This window comes from Dermacentor variabilis, chromosome 11 (genome assembly GCF_050947875.1).
Source record: "Dermacentor variabilis isolate Ectoservices chromosome 11, ASM5094787v1, whole genome shotgun sequence".
Classification (NCBI taxonomy): domain Eukaryota; kingdom Metazoa; phylum Arthropoda; class Arachnida; order Ixodida; family Ixodidae; genus Dermacentor; species Dermacentor variabilis.
The window spans coordinates 42,599,861-42,621,942 of record NC_134578.1 but is presented as its reverse complement, the minus strand read 5'-3'; the positions used below and the strand labels follow the sequence as shown (position 1 = coordinate 42,621,942).

The window sequence follows — 22,082 nt, the reverse complement described above, 5'->3', positions numbered from 1 at the left end:
TTTCATTGTCATTCCGTCTGATTTTGATGCGCTACACATGGATTACGCCTTGGTCCTTCCATCCATCGAGGAGTTCTTCATGCAGTGTTATTAGGTCTTCGTCTGACACTACGCCTTTGACTGTGTTCATAGTTCGATGTGCACTGACAGAAACAGGTATGTTACCAAAGGCTACCAGGTGTGGAAGTCTGTTGTACTCTTCCCTGTCCTTTAGTTAGAGGAGCAAATCCCCACTTGCCATCTTTGTTACTTTGTAACCAGCTCCAATGGTCTCTTTTAGGCACTTGGCCACAAGAAATGGTGAGATTACTCTAGCTTTTGTGAAAGTTTGGGAAAGTTTCATTGTTTTTGGGAATTAGTAGCGAGGTTGCGTCGTTGCGCACCCTTTTCGAGGCACGATCAGGTGACAACGGGTTTCAGGATCTCATGGAAAAAAGTAAGTTGTTCGGCAGCGGCGTCTGCCACCCACCACGGAGCCCAACAAAGGGACGTGGCAGAACATGTAAATAAGTCTGCAGAGCGCCAGCAGTATGCCGTTACTATAACCCAATATGATATACCCAAGGTAGGACAGCAACGCCAGGTTAACTCTTGCCGCCTTGAAAAGTCGGAGTGAATGGAAAAGATGAGAAGACTGGAAAGATCAAAAGGGGAAGAGAAAGACCAAGATAAGGGTATACAGAGACAGGAAGAGGCGACTGCCGATTTCCCCCGGGTGGGTCAGTCCGGGAGTGCCGTCTACGTGAAGCAGAGGCCAAAGAGGTGTGTTGCCTCCGCCGGGGGGCCGTAAAGGTCCGAACACCCGGCATCAGCTCAACCTCCAGGATCCCCCTTTCCGCGGACACGGCTAAGCCGCGCACGGCTACACGCGGGAAGGTCCAACCCTCGTGTGCTCGGCTACGTGTTGTGGCAACACACCGAACGCGTGCTCACGCAGATGCCCCTGCGGGGCAGGAGGATGTTTCAAGTGCTTTAAAAACTGCTTACGTTTGTGCGACAACAAACAGCGTGGAAATGGCTCTTCTTAATTAATGCTTTCTGGATCAAACCGAGGGTTTGACTTAATGCGTGTGGGTACGTGAAATCGAAGACAAAGTAAAGTGTTAGGCAAATGATTAGAGCATGCTACAAGGATGATCACGCAGCCAGATCGATGGCGCAGTCTTTCAGACGATTTTGCCTCCTTCATCTTGGGTGCAGGTACAGAGCCCTGGGATCGGTACGTCTCGTTCATGTCTTTACTCGATAAAAATATTTGATTCACTGCCGTGTAGAAAAGGGCCCTCTGGCATGTGCAAGAACTTGTAGCTATTAAATTTTTATAAAAAAGAGTACCCAAACTTTACCCCAACGTAAACAAAATGGCATCTAAGGTAAAAAGTCGCTTTTTTTGCCAAACCATAAATGTGACTAAATTGATAACTACCCGCCGTGGTTGTTTAGTGGCTATGGTGTTGGGCTGCGGAGCACGAGGTCGCGGGATCGAATCCCGGCAACGGCGGCCGCATTTCGATGGGGGCGAAATGCGAAAACACCCGTGTGCTTAGATTTAGGTGCACGTTAAAGAACCCCAGGTGGTCAAAATTTCCGGAGTCCTCCACTACGGCGTGCCTCATAATCAGAAAGTGGTTTTGGCACGTAAAACCCCAAATATTATTATCATTAAATTGATAACTAATTTTTAAAAATGCGCTAAAATATTGACTAGCACTTGAGTGAAGGCATGTTATATTGCTACGGAACAGCCGCCACAGTGTGGCTGCACTGAGGAGAAAGAAGACGACGTGGCTCCGCTTGATATAGCGTCGCCATTACGGTCTTCCGTTAGCTTACCTGGAAATAAATTATTATAGCATTGGGCTCCAGCTACACGTAACATTAATTTAGTGGAGGTGGACGTTTCCCGTACCCGTCATGGAGCTTCGCAGCGGTCGCAACGGCGACAGTGCAACTTCGGCTCCTGCTGGCGGCGCTTCTTCGATGCAACCGTCTCTGCCTGCAGCTCCGACCTACGTTGCCGTTTCGCCTCGTCGGGATCCTGGTGTTTTCAACGGAGTCGGCAGTCCTGATGTTGACGACTTGCTCCGCTTATACGAACGCGTCAGCACCAGTCACAGGGGGGATCCGACTATCATGCTTGCAAACGTTCTTTTCTACTTCGACGGAGCTCCACTTCCATGGTTCCAGACTCACGAAGAGGAGATCTCGAGCTGGGATCTCTTCAAAGAGAAGCTCCGCGACCTGTTTGCAATCCCTTCGGTCGCCAAGTCAATGCCAAGAAAGCCCTTGCCACACGTGTACAGACGTCGACCGAGTCCTACGTGTCGTACATTCTCGACGTCTTGACCCTTTGTGCCAAGGCTGACCCGACCATGTCTGAGGACGATAAGGTTAATCACGTCCTCAAATGCATTGCGGACGAAGCCTTCAATTTACTGGTGTTTACGAACGTCACCAGCATCGACACGATCCTCAAGGAGTGCCGCCGTCTTGGGCATGCTAAAAGCCGCCGGGTATCTCAGCACATCACGCGACTTCCCAACGCAGCTGCTACGTCATCCTGTGACGACCTCTTTCCCTAGCCGTCGCGATGTGACAACTTGACCCGCATCATTCGTCGTGAGGTGGAAGCGGCACAACCGGCGGCCCCTTCATTCCCGTCTCCTGATCATTCTCCGGTGACAATCTTCTTGATCCAAGCCGTCGTCCGTCAAGAGTTGTCCAACGTCGGCCTGCAATCGATTCGTTCCATAGGCTCAGAACCTCTTTTTCTGCGCACGTCCCCACCGCCCTCCTCTCACTCCTCTTATTGACAGCGCAACCCATCCGAATGGTCAACCGTGGACGACAAGCCGATCTGTTTTAACTGCCGACGCATAGGACATGTCGCTGCCACTGCCGCAGCCTCTGGACTTCTTCGATGCGCTATTCTCCGGATTACCACCCTCGCCCCTGCAGCGTGTCCTTTTCCTTCGCCCCTCCTATGCCCGCTCCATCAGCTGACCCTGCGGCACCTTTGACACGACCCCGCTCGCCTTCTCTCTCCCGTCGTCAATCTCGTTCGCCCCCGTCACGCCGTGCTCCTTCTCCGACCTACTCGCCGCACCCCCGACCGGAAAACTAGACACTGCCGCTTCTGGAGTTGAAGCTGCAATGGCGAAATTCGCACGCAATCCTCGCTTCACTTTACCCACGAACAAGAATCTTTTGGACGTTCTCGTCGACAATGTTCCTGTGTGCGCGTTGATCGACACCGGGGCGCATGTGTCCATTATGAGTGCTGCTCTTCGCCGTCGGCTCAAGAAAGTTCTGACGCCTGCCCCGAACCGAGTTGTACAAGTCGGTGACGGAGAGATTGTCGCTATTGTTGGCATGTGCTCTGCCCGACTCACCATTGCTGAGAGACACACCGTCGTTCTCTTCACCGTCATCGAGCATTGCCCTCACGAACTCATTCTCAGTCTGGATTTCCTTGCCAATCATTCTACCCTCATTGACTGTTCGGCCGGCTCAGTTCACCTTGACTTGCCTCTTGTTGCCGACCATGTGGACCCGCCTTCAAGCCATTTAAGCTGCATGGATTTTTATTCACCTACCACCTCAATCTGTGACACACGTCGACTTCTTGTCCTAACTAGCTGTACCTGACGGTAATTACGTGGTCGCACCAATTCCGGCAGTTATATTTACGCATGGTGTTACCGTACCGCACACTGTGCTGACATTTACTGGAAACCGCACCTGCCTTCCCCTTGTCAATTTCGCGCTAACCGCGCAAGTTCTGCCTCAGATAATTTCATTGGCTATAATTAGCGCTTTGCCGCATGATGAGATCGAGCCATTCACAGTAGAAGATCGGCACAGCTCAGCCCATAACGTGACGTCATCGCACGGTACTGATATCGACATTGAGAATATGGTTTCCTCTGACCTTAGACCTGTTCCAGCTGAAGCTCTTTGCCGCGTCCTTGAAGGCTATCACGACCTTTTTGACTTTGACAATCGACCCATAGGTCAAACGTCCGTCGTGACCCATCGCATAAACACTGGCGATGCGAATCCTATTCACCGACGTCCATATCGTGTTTCTGCGTTCGAACGAGCTGTTATCCAACAGGAAGTCAAAAAGATGCTTGCAAAGGACATTATCGAGCGTTCCTGTAGTCCCTGGGCTTCTCCCGTCCTTCGTGTCAAAAAGGATGATGGCACGTGGCACTTTTGTGTAGATTATCGCCACCTGAACAAAATCACAAAAAGGACGTGTACCCTTTGCCACGTATTGATGACGCTCTAGACTGCCTGTGCGGGGCCACCTATTTTTCTTCTATCGACTTACGGTCCGGGTACTGGCAGATATCCGTCGACGACATGGACCAAGAGAAGACTGCATTTATTACCCCTGATGGCCTTTATCAGTTCAAGGTGATGCTTTTCGGTGTCTGTAACGCGCCCGCCACCTTCGAACGAATGACGGACTCTTTGCTTCAGGGGTTCGAATGCTCCACCTGTTTGTGCTATTTGGACGACCGTCATCGTTTATTCGCCCACATTTGACACGCATCTAAACCGTCTTTCAGTGATTCTTGACGTGTTCCGGCGCGCCGGTCGCCTATTGAACTCGTCAAAATGTCACCTCGCCTGCCGCCAAATCACCGTCCTTGGACACCTCGTGGACGCCAGAGGCGTGCGACCTGATCGGGACAAAATTCGCGCCGTTACGAACTTTTCTGTTCCGAAATCTACCAAGGAGGTTCGTAGTTTCGTAGGGCTGTGCTCTTATTTCTGACGCTTTGTGAAGGATTTTGCAACCATCGCACGTCCCCTTACTGACCTCTTGAAGAAAGACGCCCCATTTTCTTGGGGGGGACCTGACCATGCCGCATCCTTTTCGCAGCTCACTATTCTCATTACCACGCCTCCAATTCGGGCCTACTTTGACCCGTCTGCCTCAACGGAAGTTCGAGCTGATGCCAGTGCTCACGGCATAGGAGCAGTGTTAGCCCAACGCTAGCGTGGACATGATCGCGTTATAGCCTATGCCAGCCGACTTCTTTCACCCGCCGAGCGCAATCATTCAATCACAGAACCCGAGTGCCTCGCTCCCGTGTGGGCTGTTGCGAAGTTTCGTCCATACTTGTACGGCCATCATCGACAGGCTTTCGAAGTACGTTGCGACTGACCACCACGACTGGGATCTTCACTTACCATATGTGACGTTCGCGTATCATTCATCGCGTCAAGACACCGCCGGCTATTCACCATTCTATCTCCTATATGGCCGAGAACCCGCGTTGCCCTTAGACACTTTGTTGCCCTCGGCCACACGTTCAACCACCGAATACGCCCGCGACGCGATCGCACACGCCGACTACAGCACGCCAGCTTGCCCGCACCCGTCTCGAGGCATCGCAGGAGCATCAGAGACGTCTCTATGATTGCTACCATCGTGACGTGCACTTTACTCCGGGTTCTCTGGTGCTTCTCCGGTCACCTACTCGACGTGCCGGCCTTTCCGAAAAGCTGCTGTCGCGCTACACTGGCCCATACCGTGTGTTAGGACAAGTGCCCGATGTCACGTATGACGTCATCCCAGCCACCCTCTCAGCGTCATCGTCAGCTGCAAGTGACATCGTTCACGTGGCGCGACACCGCGGATTGGTAGATTAAGCACCGGGACGGTGCTTCTACTGCCGGGGGTGATGCTACGGAACAGCCGCCACAGTGTGGCTGCACTGAGGAGAAAGAAGACGACGTGGCCCCACTTGATATAGCGTCGCCATTATAGCCTTCCGTTAGCTTACCTGTAAATAAATTGTATATACCATTGGGCTCCAGCTACACGTAACAATATCGCTGAGCATAAAAAACACGAACGACATCAGGCCAAATTCAATATTTTTGCCCGAAAGTACCCGTCGATTTGAATGAAGCTTGTTCGGCCCAGTGTCTCTCGAATATATTGCAGGTTGGCTTCCGTGTACCCAAACGCAGCTTCGAACGTCACTTCAGCGTCAAGTGCAAGCTGCAAAAATGTACACAAATTGCTCAGTAGACCTAGGAGGCTAGACACAGTGCTAAGTCCCAATCTCTTGAACTAGGCATATCTGAATCGTGGTGCGCTGTAGGTTACAAAAACTGGTGTTAGGGAAAGCTAACACAGCACTAGTGTTGCAGTTCGAACAGGAATTCGTTTTCGAAACAGAAAAGCTGCAATTATACAATGCTTCCACCTTTGTACAGAAGTGTGCACATTAAAAAAAATCAGGTTGTGTAACAATGTTGATAGTATCAACTTTTCAACTGTACCAAAGATTATCAAATCAACTAGAAGACATGGTATACAATATATCTAATTTGCACAACACATGGACCACTCTAACGTCATCTGGTGTACTTATTTTGGGATCCAACATCACCACCATGATTTCTAAGTAAAGGCGAAAACTGTCATAAGAAAAATTTAAAGTCAAGAATTTAATATGGTTGTACCACATTTGGATTCAGAAATTACACAGGAAGTTCATTCTCCGGGCTTTTCCGCCGAGCATCCAGCGCTGCCTCCAGCAAGACTTTCATTCTACTGATATCCACATCTGCTGGGTCCTAAATAGTATCCTTGATTGTCGGAAAGTAAGCGAGATTTCATTTTCACAATATATAGCCCACTAAGCATCCATTAATATTCACCATTCTCCACTACTTTGCCAAGAATAACGAAAATGCACCTTAGCTATGAAATAATATAATTTCCTCTTTCAGGCCAGTAACCAAACGTGAAAGAATAAAGATAGCAGCAGCCCACTGAAAACCTGTCGCCTATTAAGGTTCTAAGAATGCTGCCAGCATAAGTTTCAGTTATCACAAATGTAGTGTTGCTGAAGGGGCTGAAAGTAAGAGGATATGCTTGGAGTGAACATACAAAACATCATTATGTCACGAAGTTTGCTTGTTGTTTGCAGGCAAGACAGTGTGCTGCTAACTAAAATAAGGTAGTTCAACTTTTGGGGTTTTTTACATAAACTGAGTAATACTTGCCTTCTTGTGCACCCTCACAGAGGCTAACGAGAGCTCTATGTGAGACAGGAGAGTGCCCACAGAGAATGCACCAGCCAATAGGTAATTTGTCATGGCCAGCTAGATCGATAAGGTGGTGAAAACAATTCCATTTGCACTCCTTCCAGCGCTCTCTCAGCACGCTGGTGATGTCCTGCGGTAGAGTCGAATATGCCATTATTCATGGACGTCTCCACCTATGAAATTAATCAAGCTCTCGTAAACCACACACATAAACGAAACGCACACGCCCAGACAAGAAGCGTGTGAAAATTAAACACTTTCTTAGTACACGCTGTTATTAAAATTTACAGACTTTTCCGTCTTCAAAGGCTTCAGCATAACAAGGCTAAAGCGGCAATAGTGCAACTGAGATATATCAGCGTTTCTACAATGGCAATCACTTCCATATTAAAACAGGCTGTGCACGGCTTACTCCACCGTCGTTCCTATTACAACTCCCACTCTACGCACAACATTATGAATTTTTAGGGACACCGCCATGTCAATTTGGTGTTAAAACAGCGGGCAACGCCGCGGGCCCTTATCAAGACCGGCAATTTGGCGTTGAAGCAGCGTTAGAATTTTACCTACACAGGTGAGGAGACGAAAAGAAAGCAAAAATGTGACATTTGCACAGGGTTTAAGAGAGCCGGGCATGCGCAATGATTCTGCTCCAAGAGAGCAAGCGCGGTCTCTACTACGGCCCCTGCTGTTGCCTCGGGAAAATGAGCTATGCTGCCTGAAGGCAGAGCGGCACAAGGCGCGAGAAAGGTATAATAAGGCGCGTCTGACTCAGCATGAGTAACGTAGACATGACAAAGTAAGCCCCACCTACACCCAGCAACAAAAGAAAGCGCCCCGCGACTTCTAGAACGCCAGCCAAAACCTTGCCGGTTAATTTTGCAATGTAAGCCACCCACACCCGAGCGCAGTGCTCGAGCGAGCAAACGCGGCGTATGTGTTCAGGCACTTTGCGGTTATTCCAGCTAACGCCTCAATAGAAGCTGCGGCGGTGCGATAACTTCTCGTCACAAGTTCAATTGCAACGCAGACAGACACATAAATACAACGATTAGATTTCGTGTGTGTGACAATGGCGCGAAAACGTGAGCGTCGTGCATTTGCATCAAAACTTGACATATGCAACGACAGTAAAAGGTAGAAGCGCTTAGCTTTAAGTGGAGTCCGTGACGCATGGCAAAGCCGTGCCTGCAGTGAAAACTAAATTTCTCAAACAAAATAAAAAAAGCAAAATTTCGTGCACTTTGCGACAGAGTAGCAATGCAGCACGCCGCTAAACAAAGCTTTGTCCCTTCATAGTCGTAGCGGCTCGGCTGGCACTTTGGCGTCGGGTATCATTGCTTCCAGAGTTGTGGCGCTACGTTCGATAGTGATAAATTCAACATTGGCCGAAGCGGTTGATTTTAACTTGTCTCATACCCCGTATATACTGTAGTTATGAGAGACACTGGCACGTTGTATATTTACAATACCTTTTGGACAGTTTCTCCTTGGGAAGGTGGTGTGTGTAGAATTCTCTTTTTATAGCCTGCTAGTCACGAAGGATAACATACGTGGCACTGAAAGCTCTAAAGACAAATCCAATTTTTGCTTGAGCAATCCGTAAACTTCATGCCTTGGAAGGTTAATATTGTGTGCCGTTTATTGCTGGCTGGCCGGCTGGCTGGCTCGAATTGGTAAGCAATAGCTGAATAGGTAGCGCGTCGGGAGGAGGAGACAAAGGGAAGGAAAGCCTGGGTGGTTAGCCAGTGTAAGTACCGGCTGGCTACCCTGTGCTGGGGAAAGGGATAAAGGGAATAAAATGAGAAAAAAGAAAAGAAAAAATGGAAACAAGAAATTTCACACAGTAACGCGAAACTACGCGCTACAACATTCAAAGGCGGTCGCACAATTCGCATGTCCTTAAAAACTTCAGCAAAGCCCTTGAGGCCTTGAGTGCCGATACCCGTCTGGACCAGCGTCCTAGAGCTTTTTCCTCTGTAAAGGGGCGATCGTCTAGTTTTTCGAGCACTTTTCATGGCACCTTGTAACGGGGACAGTCACAAAGGAGGTGCTCAATCGTCTCCTCGTAGCCGCAGGTGTCGCAAGTAGGGCTGTCGGCCATTCCAATGCGGAATGAATAGGAGTTTGTGAATGCCACGCCGAGCCACAGGGGGCACTGAAGTGTTGCTTCCGCTCGTGGTAACCCTGGTGGTAGACGGAGTTGCAGACGTGGATCCAATCTGTGGAGACGTGTGTTCGTGAATTCACTGTTGTTGCACAGATTCTGCGTAAGCTCGCGGGTGAGGGAGCGAAGGCTTGTGGCTGCATCTGTTCTTGTCAGCGGTATGGCTATAATCTTGGCACCATCATCGGCCGACCGGGCAGCGTCATCCGCACTGTCATTTCCCAAAATTCCGCAGTGACCCGGTATCCACTGGTAGATGATCTTGTGTCCCTTCTTGTTTGCGTGATGGTGGAGTAGTCAGATGTCTGCGACTAGTTGCACATTTGGTCCGTTGTTGAAAGAGGACATCAGACATTGGAGAGCTGTCCTTGAGTCACATAACATGAACCATGAATGTGATAATTTGTGAACAATAAACTCCAGAGCAGCACGGACAGCTGCGAGTTCTGCAGCCGTCGATGATGTAATGTGAAATGTCTTGAACTTATATGCGCTCTTCAACGAGCCTTCATATTGCCGTATGGGTGACAGGGTAGGCGCATTAAGGTACTCTGAAATGGCATGTCCTGCTGTTCAAAGAATATATCTCACGCTAACTGTGGATTTGCCGCTTGGTGTGTGTGCTCTTCACTGAATCACTAATACCAACTAGGTTGAATAGGTAATTGTCACTGGGAGCGCGCCCCACTACATCAACTGACAATGCAGTGTAATTTCTGTCATGCTCGCCAGCACAAAAGGAAAAATTAGAGGAGTCGACTTCATACATTCGTACGGAACGCTATAGTTAACACAAATTCGAAGGAAACTCAATTGTCATGAAAGTCAGACTTTTATAATGGTACGTCAGCTCTGGATAACAGCGTATGAAATAGCGTCTTGCCGAAATAGATAAACTGGTACTAGATAGAAAAAAAAAGCTCTTAGGATCGTTAACTGCATGGCACTCACGTCGCTACAGCCAGCGACGGAAGGGCAAAAAGGCACATAGATGGTTTCAATATACTTGCCACAAGCAAAACAATGCTGGCAGAAGCTTGTTTTAAATTTAAAGCGAAAAAGTAGATGTCATCGTACATAAGTAACAAAAAGTGTAGCATCGCTTGTTATGCTAGTTTTCTGCAGAGGAAGGACACCTCAAATTTTTAATAAGAAGGAAATACACGATAGTTGGGTGCTACTTACGTAGGCAGGAGAGGCCCCTCGCAAACTACCGAATGCGGCAGCCGATTGCCTCGGCAATTAACAAATTATTTCCGTTCACGCCACCCGGCGCAATTGAAAGTTCGCGCTATCATGGTCTGCGTCGGTGGAATCACCGGCTGTCAGGTTCAAGACGTCATTCCAGAATGCGCGCCAATTGGTGGAGTAGCCTTTGTGCCCGCTTTCGAGGGGCAAGTGGTTTCTGTAGTTGTACCCGAATACAGTACCAGAAAAATGATAAACCTATGCATTAAAGAGGGCACAAGAATGAAAAAACGGAATTTTAGACGAAAACTAGATGCCTCATCCTGGCCACGTGAGTTGTTGAAGTATATCCTAATAATGGCCGCGGAAAATTTCTGTTCTGGCACAGACCAAGTCTTCAAGGGGTAAAGAGAGGTGAGTCGATCAGATCAGCAGCATCACCTCAAGGAGATGGACTGTCGAAACGAACCCATAAAAAATTGTTCCTCGACCACTCTACGACATTACACGTGTCTACCAGCACACATCGAGAAAGGTTTGCAATATTTGCGGAAGCTCTCTGTGACACACTCTCTTTTTCAGTTGTCCACGATTGGTGGGAATAGGCAGTTAAACGGACTAATACGCAACTGGCATACGTATTCGTTGCAAGGTTCACTGTATGTTTTGCTGCCTGTGCAAATTGCGAAACTTCGCAGATCATAAATGTGACATTCTAGTTTTGGACATTGTATGGTATGTCAAATATTTTTCCAGCAAACTACGCTACCTATTTAAGACCACTGAGGGTATTGTCGATGCAGCAATTGTTTTTTCGGTATAAAAGGCTCCATGTAGCGTTTTGTGCTCGTAGGACAGTGATTACTTGACTGACGAAGCAATCACCGCCAAAGTTCAGCTGAAACTTGTTGAAATCACGCACACCGCAGAAATTGCAGCTGACGTTAAAACAACAGAATGGGCACGAAGGTGTTCAACAAAACAGACACCTGAAGAACTGAAGAATAGAATGTGTCAGCCTCAGCATTCTCACGCTGTCCTCTAAGGACAGAGGTATGCTGAACTTCCACTTGCTCTAATTCAACCATGTTTCTGTTGCATAGAATAAAGCATCACCTTTTCTCCTCCTAAAATAATTATAAGTATTCGTATTCAAAAATGAAGTATTCAATGGCTGAAAATATGGATAACGAAATAATACTTCGCAACACGGACATTTAAACAAAGGCTACTTTTTCGCTGTCTGATAAACAAATTATCGTTAATTATCGAAAGCTAAAGCGGAGCGATTGCTGGTAGGTGAACCCTGTCGTGTGACATGAACGGTGGCGCGCAAGAGTAACAGGCGTGCATAGCATGCTCGTTTTGCCAGCGCACAGAAAAACGAAGAGCAGACAGTCAGCTGAAGCTTGACCGCGCCTTACCATTGTGCAATGTCCTCGGGTGCCAGTATCAGTTGCAGTAGCTCTTCAGAGCTCCAAAGTAGTGACGCCTTCGATTGCTACGGATTCACAACTAATGAATCGCAGCTTCCATTCCACTCCCCATCACAAGGACCAGCGTCCGGTGAAATAATGTATCCCGCACTACATACAGACCAGGTATAGCTCTAACCACTGGTTCTATGCGGGCTGTTTGTTATTTTAGTTGCTGTACTCCTCCTCTGAAGGCTTTTCGCATACCCACTGAACGATGCGGAATGCAAATTTCCGCTTTTGAATGTCAGAAAAAGAGCGCCCAATTTACCCTGAAGGATACCACTATGTTTAGGAAGCACCAACTGGGGGATTTGTGTTTTTAATGTACATTGAAGGTCTGATATACAGCGAAACGAAGCCGCACCTACGAAAACCTAAATGCGTGCATGGGCATGTTACAGCCACCGATCATCGTTCGCTTGTAATATGGTGCAAGGCTCTCATCGGCGACATCGGACAACGCGAGAAAGTAATAAAATGTGCAGGAGCCTTTCATGAAAGTACAATCGAATCCCTCCTATTCGCACTGGTGTGAGTCACAGGCACCATCGAAAGCAGCGAGCGAGGTACGTTAGTACGTTGTTATCATGGTGACTACTCATTCTTCACACTATTTTCATGCACACAATTGCGATGTTCCGTAAATTATATATTCCTTAAGCTTTCAGCATATGCCGCATCATTAATAATTGCATAGTTTTTTAGAGTAAAAGCAGGTGCCATATCTCACACGGTCGGCAGTTTAATGGGGTAGTTGATAGCGCTGCTCTATCGACACGGCCTCCACTTGTTGCCCATATGGAATAAGAAGGAAACAGTGGATCTGGGAAACTCAAATTGACTTTGTTACATTTAATTTGAGGAAGTGGTGGAGAGTGCGACTGATAGCCTACGTGAAGGTCACCGCACGAACGTTGATATTACGTCGTGTCATCGGTTTCTGCCTTTTCATAGATAACGGTACGGAATGCATAATGATTTATTCGAAATACGTTTGGTCAAAACGGAAGTAACCTTCAATAGCAGTATTCTTTACTCCGATGACCTAATAGCTTCGGATTTGTCGCTGAAGTCTGCCGCAAATAGATGCACAAACTCGATGACTGCGATCGACGTCACCTCAAATTCTGCGTGCGGCTGGCGAGAGCCGAACTTCGTGCAGACAACAGCGCAACACCATTTCCCACTGGATGCTTGCCCGTCCACAAACAAAGTCATTTCTCTTGCGAAAGAGTAGCTCCCGATCGCGGACTTCTAAACGCTGACGTGTGCCATTCATTCGCGGCGTGCTCTACGTAAGCCGCGATATACGTCATAACACAGTTTGCTCAATAGCTGAGCAGGAAGCAAGCAAGTGGTAGGAGAGAAGTTATGAAATTTATCTAGAAAGCATCCCTGGAGCTCTCGAGCAACCAAAATGAATGATTGAGGTCATTCATTGAGATCCGTTGAGCTTAACCGTCACCGAATTTGTCCTTTAATACACATCCTTGGTGGCCAACAAAAATGCTTTCCGAATGAGAAAAAGGAATCAAAAAACATTTCCAAAAAGTTCATATTCAACGTCATCTATAACTATTCATGATATTCATCGTAAAATGAGCACCACCTGAAAACAGTGACGTCTATTCGACAGTGCAACTAGCATTTTAAACATCACAGTTTATTAGAATCTGTAGAGTCAGAGATAGTATATATAGAGAGAGTAGAGAGAACACTCTATGCGGCACCAAGGTCTAATCTTTTTCATAGTAAGCATGGAGAAAACTGGCATTCTCATTCTGTTCCAATACACATGTATGTGCATAGGGGTAAGTGCTAGAAAGGCAGGTAAGTACTACTATCCACCTTAATACATCCGAATCAGCCAGCTGATGGAAACAGAGTTCACCCAACGATCGATGGAAAGAGTAATGCAAGGCTTATGCTCAAGAGATAAGAAGGCAGAAGTGTGTATTACAACGTAAGCAACGGCAGCCCATATTCAATAGTTGATATTATGCAGGAAAGTGCGAGTTGTGCGCACGGCAGATAAATAGTTTACTATTAGACTTACGGATGTTTGCCAACAGAAGTAAGTTGCAGTCGTGAACTTCAGGTATTTAGATACTGTGATGAAATTGCGAAATGTACAGACAGAAGATTAGGTTGGCAGGTGCAAGACATGGGTAATTTTATATCACAGGAAAAATCTTTTGTCTTCCACTGGACGTAAAATGCTTATGACGATGGCACCCATGATGTTGTTCTGTAATGCAGCAAAATAATATGTTGGAGCTAAGTGCGACGCGATATTTCTTGAGAACCTTAGAAAGTCATGAGGAACAGTCTGAAAAAAATGCGATGTCAGGTGTTGTACCCAAATGCTACGAAGTGATGAAGAGATATCTCCAATTTTGCGCTATCCATTGATGGTTCGCATTTAGATATATTGAAAAATGGCTTTGCTCCTCTGCTAGTTTATCACACACTCAAAAATTGCATATGTTGCATATGGAATTGCATACGCGAAAATTGCAATTCCAAGCATTGCATATGAGACGCATCACGGTACTTGTTCACGTGTCGAAAACATTTCCTTACAATTGAAGTATATCATCCACAATATAGCCGCGGAAATCATTTATTAGTTGGTTTTCTTTTCTTTTTTGCTTTGAGGTAATGTTTTTCACGAGGATATACTCCGTAAAATATTGCTCAGGTGAAGACGCCCTATATTCATAAGAACGCCTAATGCGGGAGGGACAAATCGGTCGTTTCTACAGTGACCTCCAAATTCGCTGCAAGCTTATCTTGAAGAAGTGCTGATTGTTGGAAGGGAAGGTGACATACGCGCTGGTAATATCTAAGAGGCCTTTGCTGTACAATGCTGCGGGCATACAAGTGTCAGCCTGCCATCAACCTCCTTGGCTGGCATAGAGATTAGCGCAACTGTCATAGGTGCTCCTTTCAAGGCTCACTGTGTGCTTATGCTCACAGTGCAAATCACAAAATTTTGTGTAATATAGAGGTGGAAATGTAGTTTTGCACATTATATGGCATCTCACTTTCTCTCTAAGGAAACCAGGCTACCGTTTTAAAATTGCAGAGGGTATCGTCTCGGCCGAAATTCTTTGCTCGGCATCAAAACTTCCATTGAGCCTTTCATGCTCTTAGAAGAATGATTATTGCTTCGTTGAGGCCTCTTGTTTCATGCCGAGCGCACAAATTCATGGCGCCCTAGTTTACAAGTAGCCGACAATAGCCTCCAGAAATAAAACAAATAACTGATGCAAAAAATCTTATTGACTTGCATCACAATATTGTGAGACTTGCACGACCGTGCTTCCTAAGGAGACGATATTCCGTTTAAGAGACATATTTCCAAGAAAGAATCTCGCCAGAAAAAGCTCCAATATATTGAGTTGCATTATGGGAAGCTGAAAAAATGTTTATTATATTCATTCCAAAGTATGTCGTACTGTATCGCCACAAGATCCAAATAATAAACATAAATCATGGCGTGAAAATTACGGAATAAACATTCATCGTAGTCAGCCGCAACTACCAAATCGCATTTGTAAGATCAACAGCATAACTTAGAAGAACGAAAGCTGAACCAGTTTGTAAGGATTCATAAGGATGCAAAAGGGTGGTAAGGATGCACGCCTTACCCCTTCTTTGCATTAAGCATCACTTAAATGCTTCATGCGCTCACAAAACTTCGAGTAGCTCATATCCCGTGGGAAATAGGTGTGCAGGGCCAACCAAGTTCTTTTCAAGCTTTGAAAGAATTTTAATTCAAGCCAACAATGAAGAAACTTTGAGGTCGACCCATCTTAAAACACTAATGTCACGAAAGCTGTCACGAAAGTTTACAGTTCGAACATGTGAGTGCAACGTGATGTGTGCCAATTTACTTTTGCGCTAAATAATTCCCAGACATAAGTTCATTATTTAAGATGTTGTCGGTAAAAAAAAATTATCTCTTAATTATATAATAATGCTCTCTCGTAGAAATTGTACAGTTTCTCTCCTTTTGATCCGTTTCATGTTTCCTTTAACATACCACGAAAGGCCCTCATTTAGAGGGCATTACAAGGGGGGTGGGAGGACACAGTCATTACAAACAGGTGGTATTTATTCATCGTAATAATACAAAAAAGGAAGAAAGCTCAAAATAATTATAGAATGGTAACAGGTAATGTACATTATGAATAACAAATATGCGACAATATGCGACAATATGCTATGCGACAATAGTTATGAATGCCGTCAGATTATAGTGACAAGTAAATAGTGCCCTCAGCACGCGAACATACTTGGTGATGCATCTTAATTTTTTTTATTGAACATCGGATAATCAACACTAGATGCTGTTTTGAGACGGGTATTAGAGCAAAAACACCAGGCTTAGTAATGACTATGTCTTGTACGCTGATTCCCAATAATGACAATAATGTAGGCAACCACTTAACATTTTCATGAGTAAAAGTTGTTACAAATGTTTTGTAATTATGTTTAGCGCATTTTGAATTTGGGATAGGAATACCACTAGAATTACTAAGACTGATATCTGCATGAATTTCAGTGTCTAGCAGGCGCTAAAACCAACGAGTATTATTTTTTTGCATAGATGGCAATCATGAAAAAAAAGTAATCGCGAGTAAATTTTACCAAAGCCTTATAAGCCTTTTCACACGCTTTGTATTTATCATGTGCACTCGCTAGATCAATCAGTTTTTTTCTGCCTTGTTGCTTGTTGCTAAACCAAGGAGAACTGCTGTGGCGGGAAATGGATAACGTAGGAATAAACTTGTCGACGAGGTGACGGAAAGTTACTTTAAAGAGGACTCAGTTTTGTACAATGCAGCGTGAATGAAACACATGAAAAAAATTGACCTGTAACAGCTGTTATTTCAGTTGTAGTTGAGTCAAAATTGGCTTTTCTATAACACCTCATTTTCGTTTTGGCAATTCTCCTTTTGCTAGTGCAACAGTTAATAGATCGAGTGATATCATCATGGTCGGTGATGCGAGCTAGTGTAGGAACCTGAACTTAAGGAAATGAAGGAGGAATATCATTCATCCCTGCGTCGGGAAACAAAAACAGCCCGGCTTTCAATGGTGTTCCACTCGTAAACGTCATTGTTAAAAACAGTGTGTTCAAAACAAGGCGCACGCGATCCCCATCTTTAATCGTCGCTCATAAGAACTGGAAAAGCTTCCGTCGCTTTTGACGAACGGCCCCCAGGTAATTTCGCGAGATGCATAAATATTTATTTTTCAACTTCAAGCCTCGACCAGAAACCTGTTAAACCTCCTTCGCAATAAAAATCTGGCTATGATAGTCCGCTTCTTCACAGACGCATAGCGGCCCACATGATGTGTTCTCGTGATTGACGTCACCGTAATCCGATGTTTTCTTGGGGCAAAAAATTATTTACGATGAGTTCTGACTTTTCTGAAGTTACTTCACCGAATCTGTGCTACCATAAAAAAGAGCATTAGGCCGCCTAGAACGATAATCCATGTCGTCAATTTTTTTTGTAGACCTACGAGACCGTTTTCACTGTTCACGATGGTCTGGTAGGCCCGGAGTCTTTAAACGGGGGTCGATGTTCTGGGGCTGAACTCGGCAAGAAAAACGTTCGTTACTTCGCTCGTTCGTTCGTCACTCGTCCTTTGGCTCTTTCGTTGTCATCTTCGTTATTTGGTTCCCGCGTTAGTTCTGTCTCCTAAGCATTCATTCTTTCACTCGTTCGTTCTTTCGTTTTTACTTTCGTATGTTCGTTCGTTCGTTCGTTCGTTCATTCGTCAAGCGTGCTTTCGTTCCATCTATTGTGCGTCCGCTCGCTGATTCGTCCTCACGCACGGGCCTTCATTCCATCGTTGGTTCATTCGCTCAGTAATTCTTTCACTCTATTCGCTTACCATAACAATTATAGCGATGGTTCACACATACTTTTTAACTGCTGTTCGCCCCCGGCTACGGAAAATAAAGAGTAGCTGTCACATTTTCATTTCAGCTTTACACTTCTAACAGGAACAGCTCTATCACCGGCAACGTTTTTCCGTGCCGGTGAGACCAACAGCCTTAGCTGTCGTAGTAAGCGGCGCGTGGTGACTGCGCGTGGTGACTGCGTTATCGCCCTTGGACTTTACACAGAACATCACCGCGACAGCTACACTGATGGCAGAAATGCACCTGCAATGTTCACACAATTGGTATCGGAATACAACATGAGCATATGCGGACGTGGCTCGAAACTCGATGCATCTTATATTTTGTATGGGGGATAATGAGGAACAAAGCGTCTGGTAACGCTAGCAAACAGAAGTATCAAACTGATTTGGTATTATCATCGCGCAGGCGCCCTTTGACGTAGCGAGCGTGCATGTAATCTATCAAGCGACAGGGTGTCCGCGTGCGTTCGAAGGCATTTTATGATACTTAGCAGGTTCACCAAGCGCACGCCTTTGGCGGAACATAAAATGGCAGACGCAAGATCAGCGCTAAAATAACACGCGAGAGCAAGGGCTACATGAGGCGCTCTCTCAGGGACAATGGCGTTGTGCTGCTAAGAACGACTAAGTATGAAATACGTGATCTTCTTTAGAAGACGGCCACATATAAAAACGCCCGTATGCCGTGCGCTGTGTGCACGTTAAAATTTCTGAGGTGTACGAAACTCCAGCAGCTCCTTACTGCGGCGTGCTTCATGATGACATCATCATTTTGGTAGGTAAATGTCAGAATTTAAGTTAGGTGTTGTCTAGTCGCTCATATAGCTTCAGACAGATGGTGCCTTAAGTATAGGAAGCAAGTGGCTGTGCAGCGCACATCGCAGCGCATGGTTTTCTTTGTGATTTCGTCATATTCATGTCCTAGGTGCTGGTGCCGACGGGAGCAAAACTATATTTTACATCGGGTACGCAGAATGTATATAATGAAACAAGGAAGGCGCGCAGACCACAGTTGCATGGAATATTTGATAGTCAGTTTGCTTAATTAGGAATCAATTCCGAGAAATCTTCCCAATCTCGTTTGTTAATTGCTGCGCAAGGATACAAATTTGCCAGAAGTACACGTCTTTCCTTTTTGTGTATGTAAAAACACTAAGTTAACCGCCACTTGCAAAATCCTCTCACACTCTTTTCCAACAATTCGTGTACTAGGATATCAAAATTGACAGGCACAGGATCGACAATGTGCGGGCGAATGCTATGCAACTTTATTGTTTTTAGCTCATGTTCGCATGTTCGATCATGAGTACATTAGCCCGTTTATTCTATACAGACCCTTGCACAAGCCCGCAGGTTTACAAGAGGAATTTCGTAGACTACCCTGACGGCAAACGTGGCATGAGACCTGGCATGCTTGTTCTCAAAGGAAATTTTCTTGGTGGCGTTGAAATCTGTGGGCGTAGCACGAAAAAACGATAAATCGCATGTTCCTTATGAGCGTGTCTTTTTTTTTGTAGTTGTGTCACACGCAGTGCACATAGGGCAACACCTATGGCTTCATCACTCTAAGTACGGGTTTCAGTCGTTTTTTTTTAAGTTTAAGCTCGTGAAGGAGATGTCTCAGGCTCACCTAAAGACATATAGCAGGTGAAATCCATCGACTGATTTGACGTAACGTCACAAAACCTAGCCTGTACCAAGTTAGTGGAAGACTTAACCACCACCAATTCATAGAACCGAAAAAATATCGTTAATTTCAGAGCCTTAGTATGCGTGGAATCAAGTGCTAAAGTCTTTTCGAAGATTTGGCCTAGCCAAACGCATTGGTTGTCTGTTGCGTCTCCGTAGACATTCTAAGGACCATTTCGCAACGCTGCATGCACGGGCCCCGCATGATTCTTCCTAACCATGACAGCCCGACAGTGCCGACACGCATGACACTACGTCATGCCTCGGGGGCCGTATAATAAATGTCGAAATAAATGGCTGAGCAATCACCGTAGAGAAAACGAGGATGTACTCGTACAACTGACTTAAAATTAACATACACAACACCTGCTCACTGCTTTGTGTAGGCCAAACCAGGCCAACAACGAAGGCAGTGGCATTGGATTTCCTACTCAATTACAGGAGAGAACTCATCGGCATCAAGAATGCTGTTTCTTCATTATGTGTGGTAAATGGTTATTAAAGAAGGAGAACAAAAGGGCTTCGAGGCTAAACTTAGAGGCTGATCCTTACGTTAGTAACTTCTCGTGTTGAAAGGAAATCGCAGTGAGACGTGAATCATTGTCCGTCGCAACAGCAGAACGACGAAGCACTGGTGTGCTCTCTGGTATCATGTTGCTAGAGAGGAAATGTCAGTGCAGAATCGCTGAAGGAAATGCGTCATGCACGCTACCCATGGAATCTAGCAGTTTATTATACTTCCTGACTGCTTCGCGGAGCGATATACTAGAAACCCCCTCTTGATCTGAACTTGCAACACAAACCCGTAACCCCCATTTGCATAGCAAGAGACTTGAATAAAAGAAGAAGTGAAAGTTATAATGCAGATGTGCTTCGAATGTGGCTGCATTAGGGTGTTAGTCATTCGCCAACAAATTCGAAACTGTATAGCTTATGTAATGTCTGGTGTAAGCGTTAAGTTTACCTTGCACCTGACGCAGTACCGGTGCCAGGAAGTAGACGGCTCTGGATGCCAAAGAAGACGCACGGCCGAAGCAGCGAGATCACTACGCGCCGGAATTCCCATGCGACGCAATATAGGCTAGCTGCCTGATTCATCAGCCTACTACAAGCGGCGCGGTTTTTAGTGCAGCTTTGGGGCCATTTTGTGTCTCCTGTGTGAGTGATTCAGTCATGGCACCGTACGATAAAGTCTACGGTGAGGCTGAGAAGAACGATCGAAAGGTTTGAAGAAGCGATTTTAATGGGCGCCCAAGGTGCTCGCGGAAACCAGAACCACATCTTCGAGCAGTTTTTGTGCCGCCAAGCGATGAATTGCATGGCTTAGAATAAGGTGCTCTTTCGTCCCAGTGTTTCTCGTCCAACAGTTACGCTTCCACCTAGCTGGACTAACAGCTCACCATAATTTCTAATACGTACACCATCATCTTCGTTGAGCATGCCAACAGGGCATATTTCGGTGACCAAACTAAGACGAATCTGAAGCAGATAACTGTTCAGTGGCCTACAGCCGAGATCGACTTCGATGCCGCTATGAAGATGCTTGTTATTCATTACCTCATTCCTTCCGAGAGCACTCGCCGTGGTTGCTCAGTGGCAATGGTGTTAGGCTGCTGAGCATGAGGTCGCGGGAACGGCGGCCGCATTCCGATGGGGTCGAAATGCGAAAACACACTTGTACATAGATTTAGGTGCACGTTAAAAAACCCCAGGTGGTCAAAATTTTCGGAGGCCTCCACTGCGGCGTGCATCATAATCAGAAAGTGGTTTTGGCACGTAAAACCCCATAATTTAATTTTTATTTTCCTTCTGAGAGCGCCATTATCTCAGCATTACTTCCGCGTCCTAAGGCGTCTATCTTTCCCAATGGCAGTATGATCTTTCCGTGAAGTTATTTTTTTCACACTGCAATTTTCGCACAGGGACGTGCACGTAATTTCAAAATTCTTATCGTCGGTCGTTTGAAGGAATCAGGTCGCTTATACTGAGGTCAGCTGTGTTGAACGCTGTGTGTACGTGTTTCGTACTCTCGTTTGAATGGCTTCAGTCACGCTTCCAACAAATATCAAGAGTAATTTTTGACATGTCTTCCAGGAAAGAAAAGAAGGGAGCCAGTAGGTCAAAACATCACGGTGAAAGTGCGAGCTTATTACGACAATTCATTTAAGAAAAATAAAAACGAAACTGAGGTCAAGGCGCACTTTGACTTTATATTTTCTGAGGTAAGGAAAACGTTTTTGCACTTGCAGCATTTAAAACACATGAAGTTAGCTGGAGAAAAGCACTTGAGGTCATTTGCGACAGAAAGGATCCTGTGTATTGATAATACTTCTTTAATACGCTATTTTCAACTAAGCAATACATTTTAGTCAACGGGAGTTCTCTTGACTATTGTTCTAAATAAAAGCAGCATGCATTCAGAAGCGGGCGTGGAAAACCCAACTCGAACTGGTGACCATTAATAATTCAACTGATAATAAAGTTTAATATGTGTGGAAAAAGTTTGGAAGTTGAGTAATTTCAAAAATATATTATCA

The 22,082-nt window shown here is 45.8% G+C and overlaps 1 protein-coding gene across 7 annotated transcripts in view; it reads left to right on the top strand.

The window, feature by feature from the left end:
• The first annotated feature begins 13,582 nt into the window (after positions 1–13,582).
• LOC142563811 (uncharacterized) overlaps positions 13,583–22,082 on the top strand; it is a 47,071-nt gene continuing 38,571 nt past the window's right edge. For 5 of the 7 annotated variants that reach the window (XM_075674439.1, XM_075674438.1, XM_075674436.1 and 2 more), the window contains exons 1-2: positions 13,584–13,740; positions 21,640–21,767. In XM_075674439.1, coding sequence (XP_075530554.1) covers positions 13,632–13,740; positions 21,640–21,767 — 237 coding nt within the window. In that variant the 5' untranslated portion in view covers positions 13,584–13,631. Of the gene's footprint in view, positions 13,741–21,639; positions 21,768–22,082 lie in introns of all 7 variants that reach the window. The other 2 variants (XM_075674440.1, XM_075674437.1) reach the window with 2 other exon arrangements.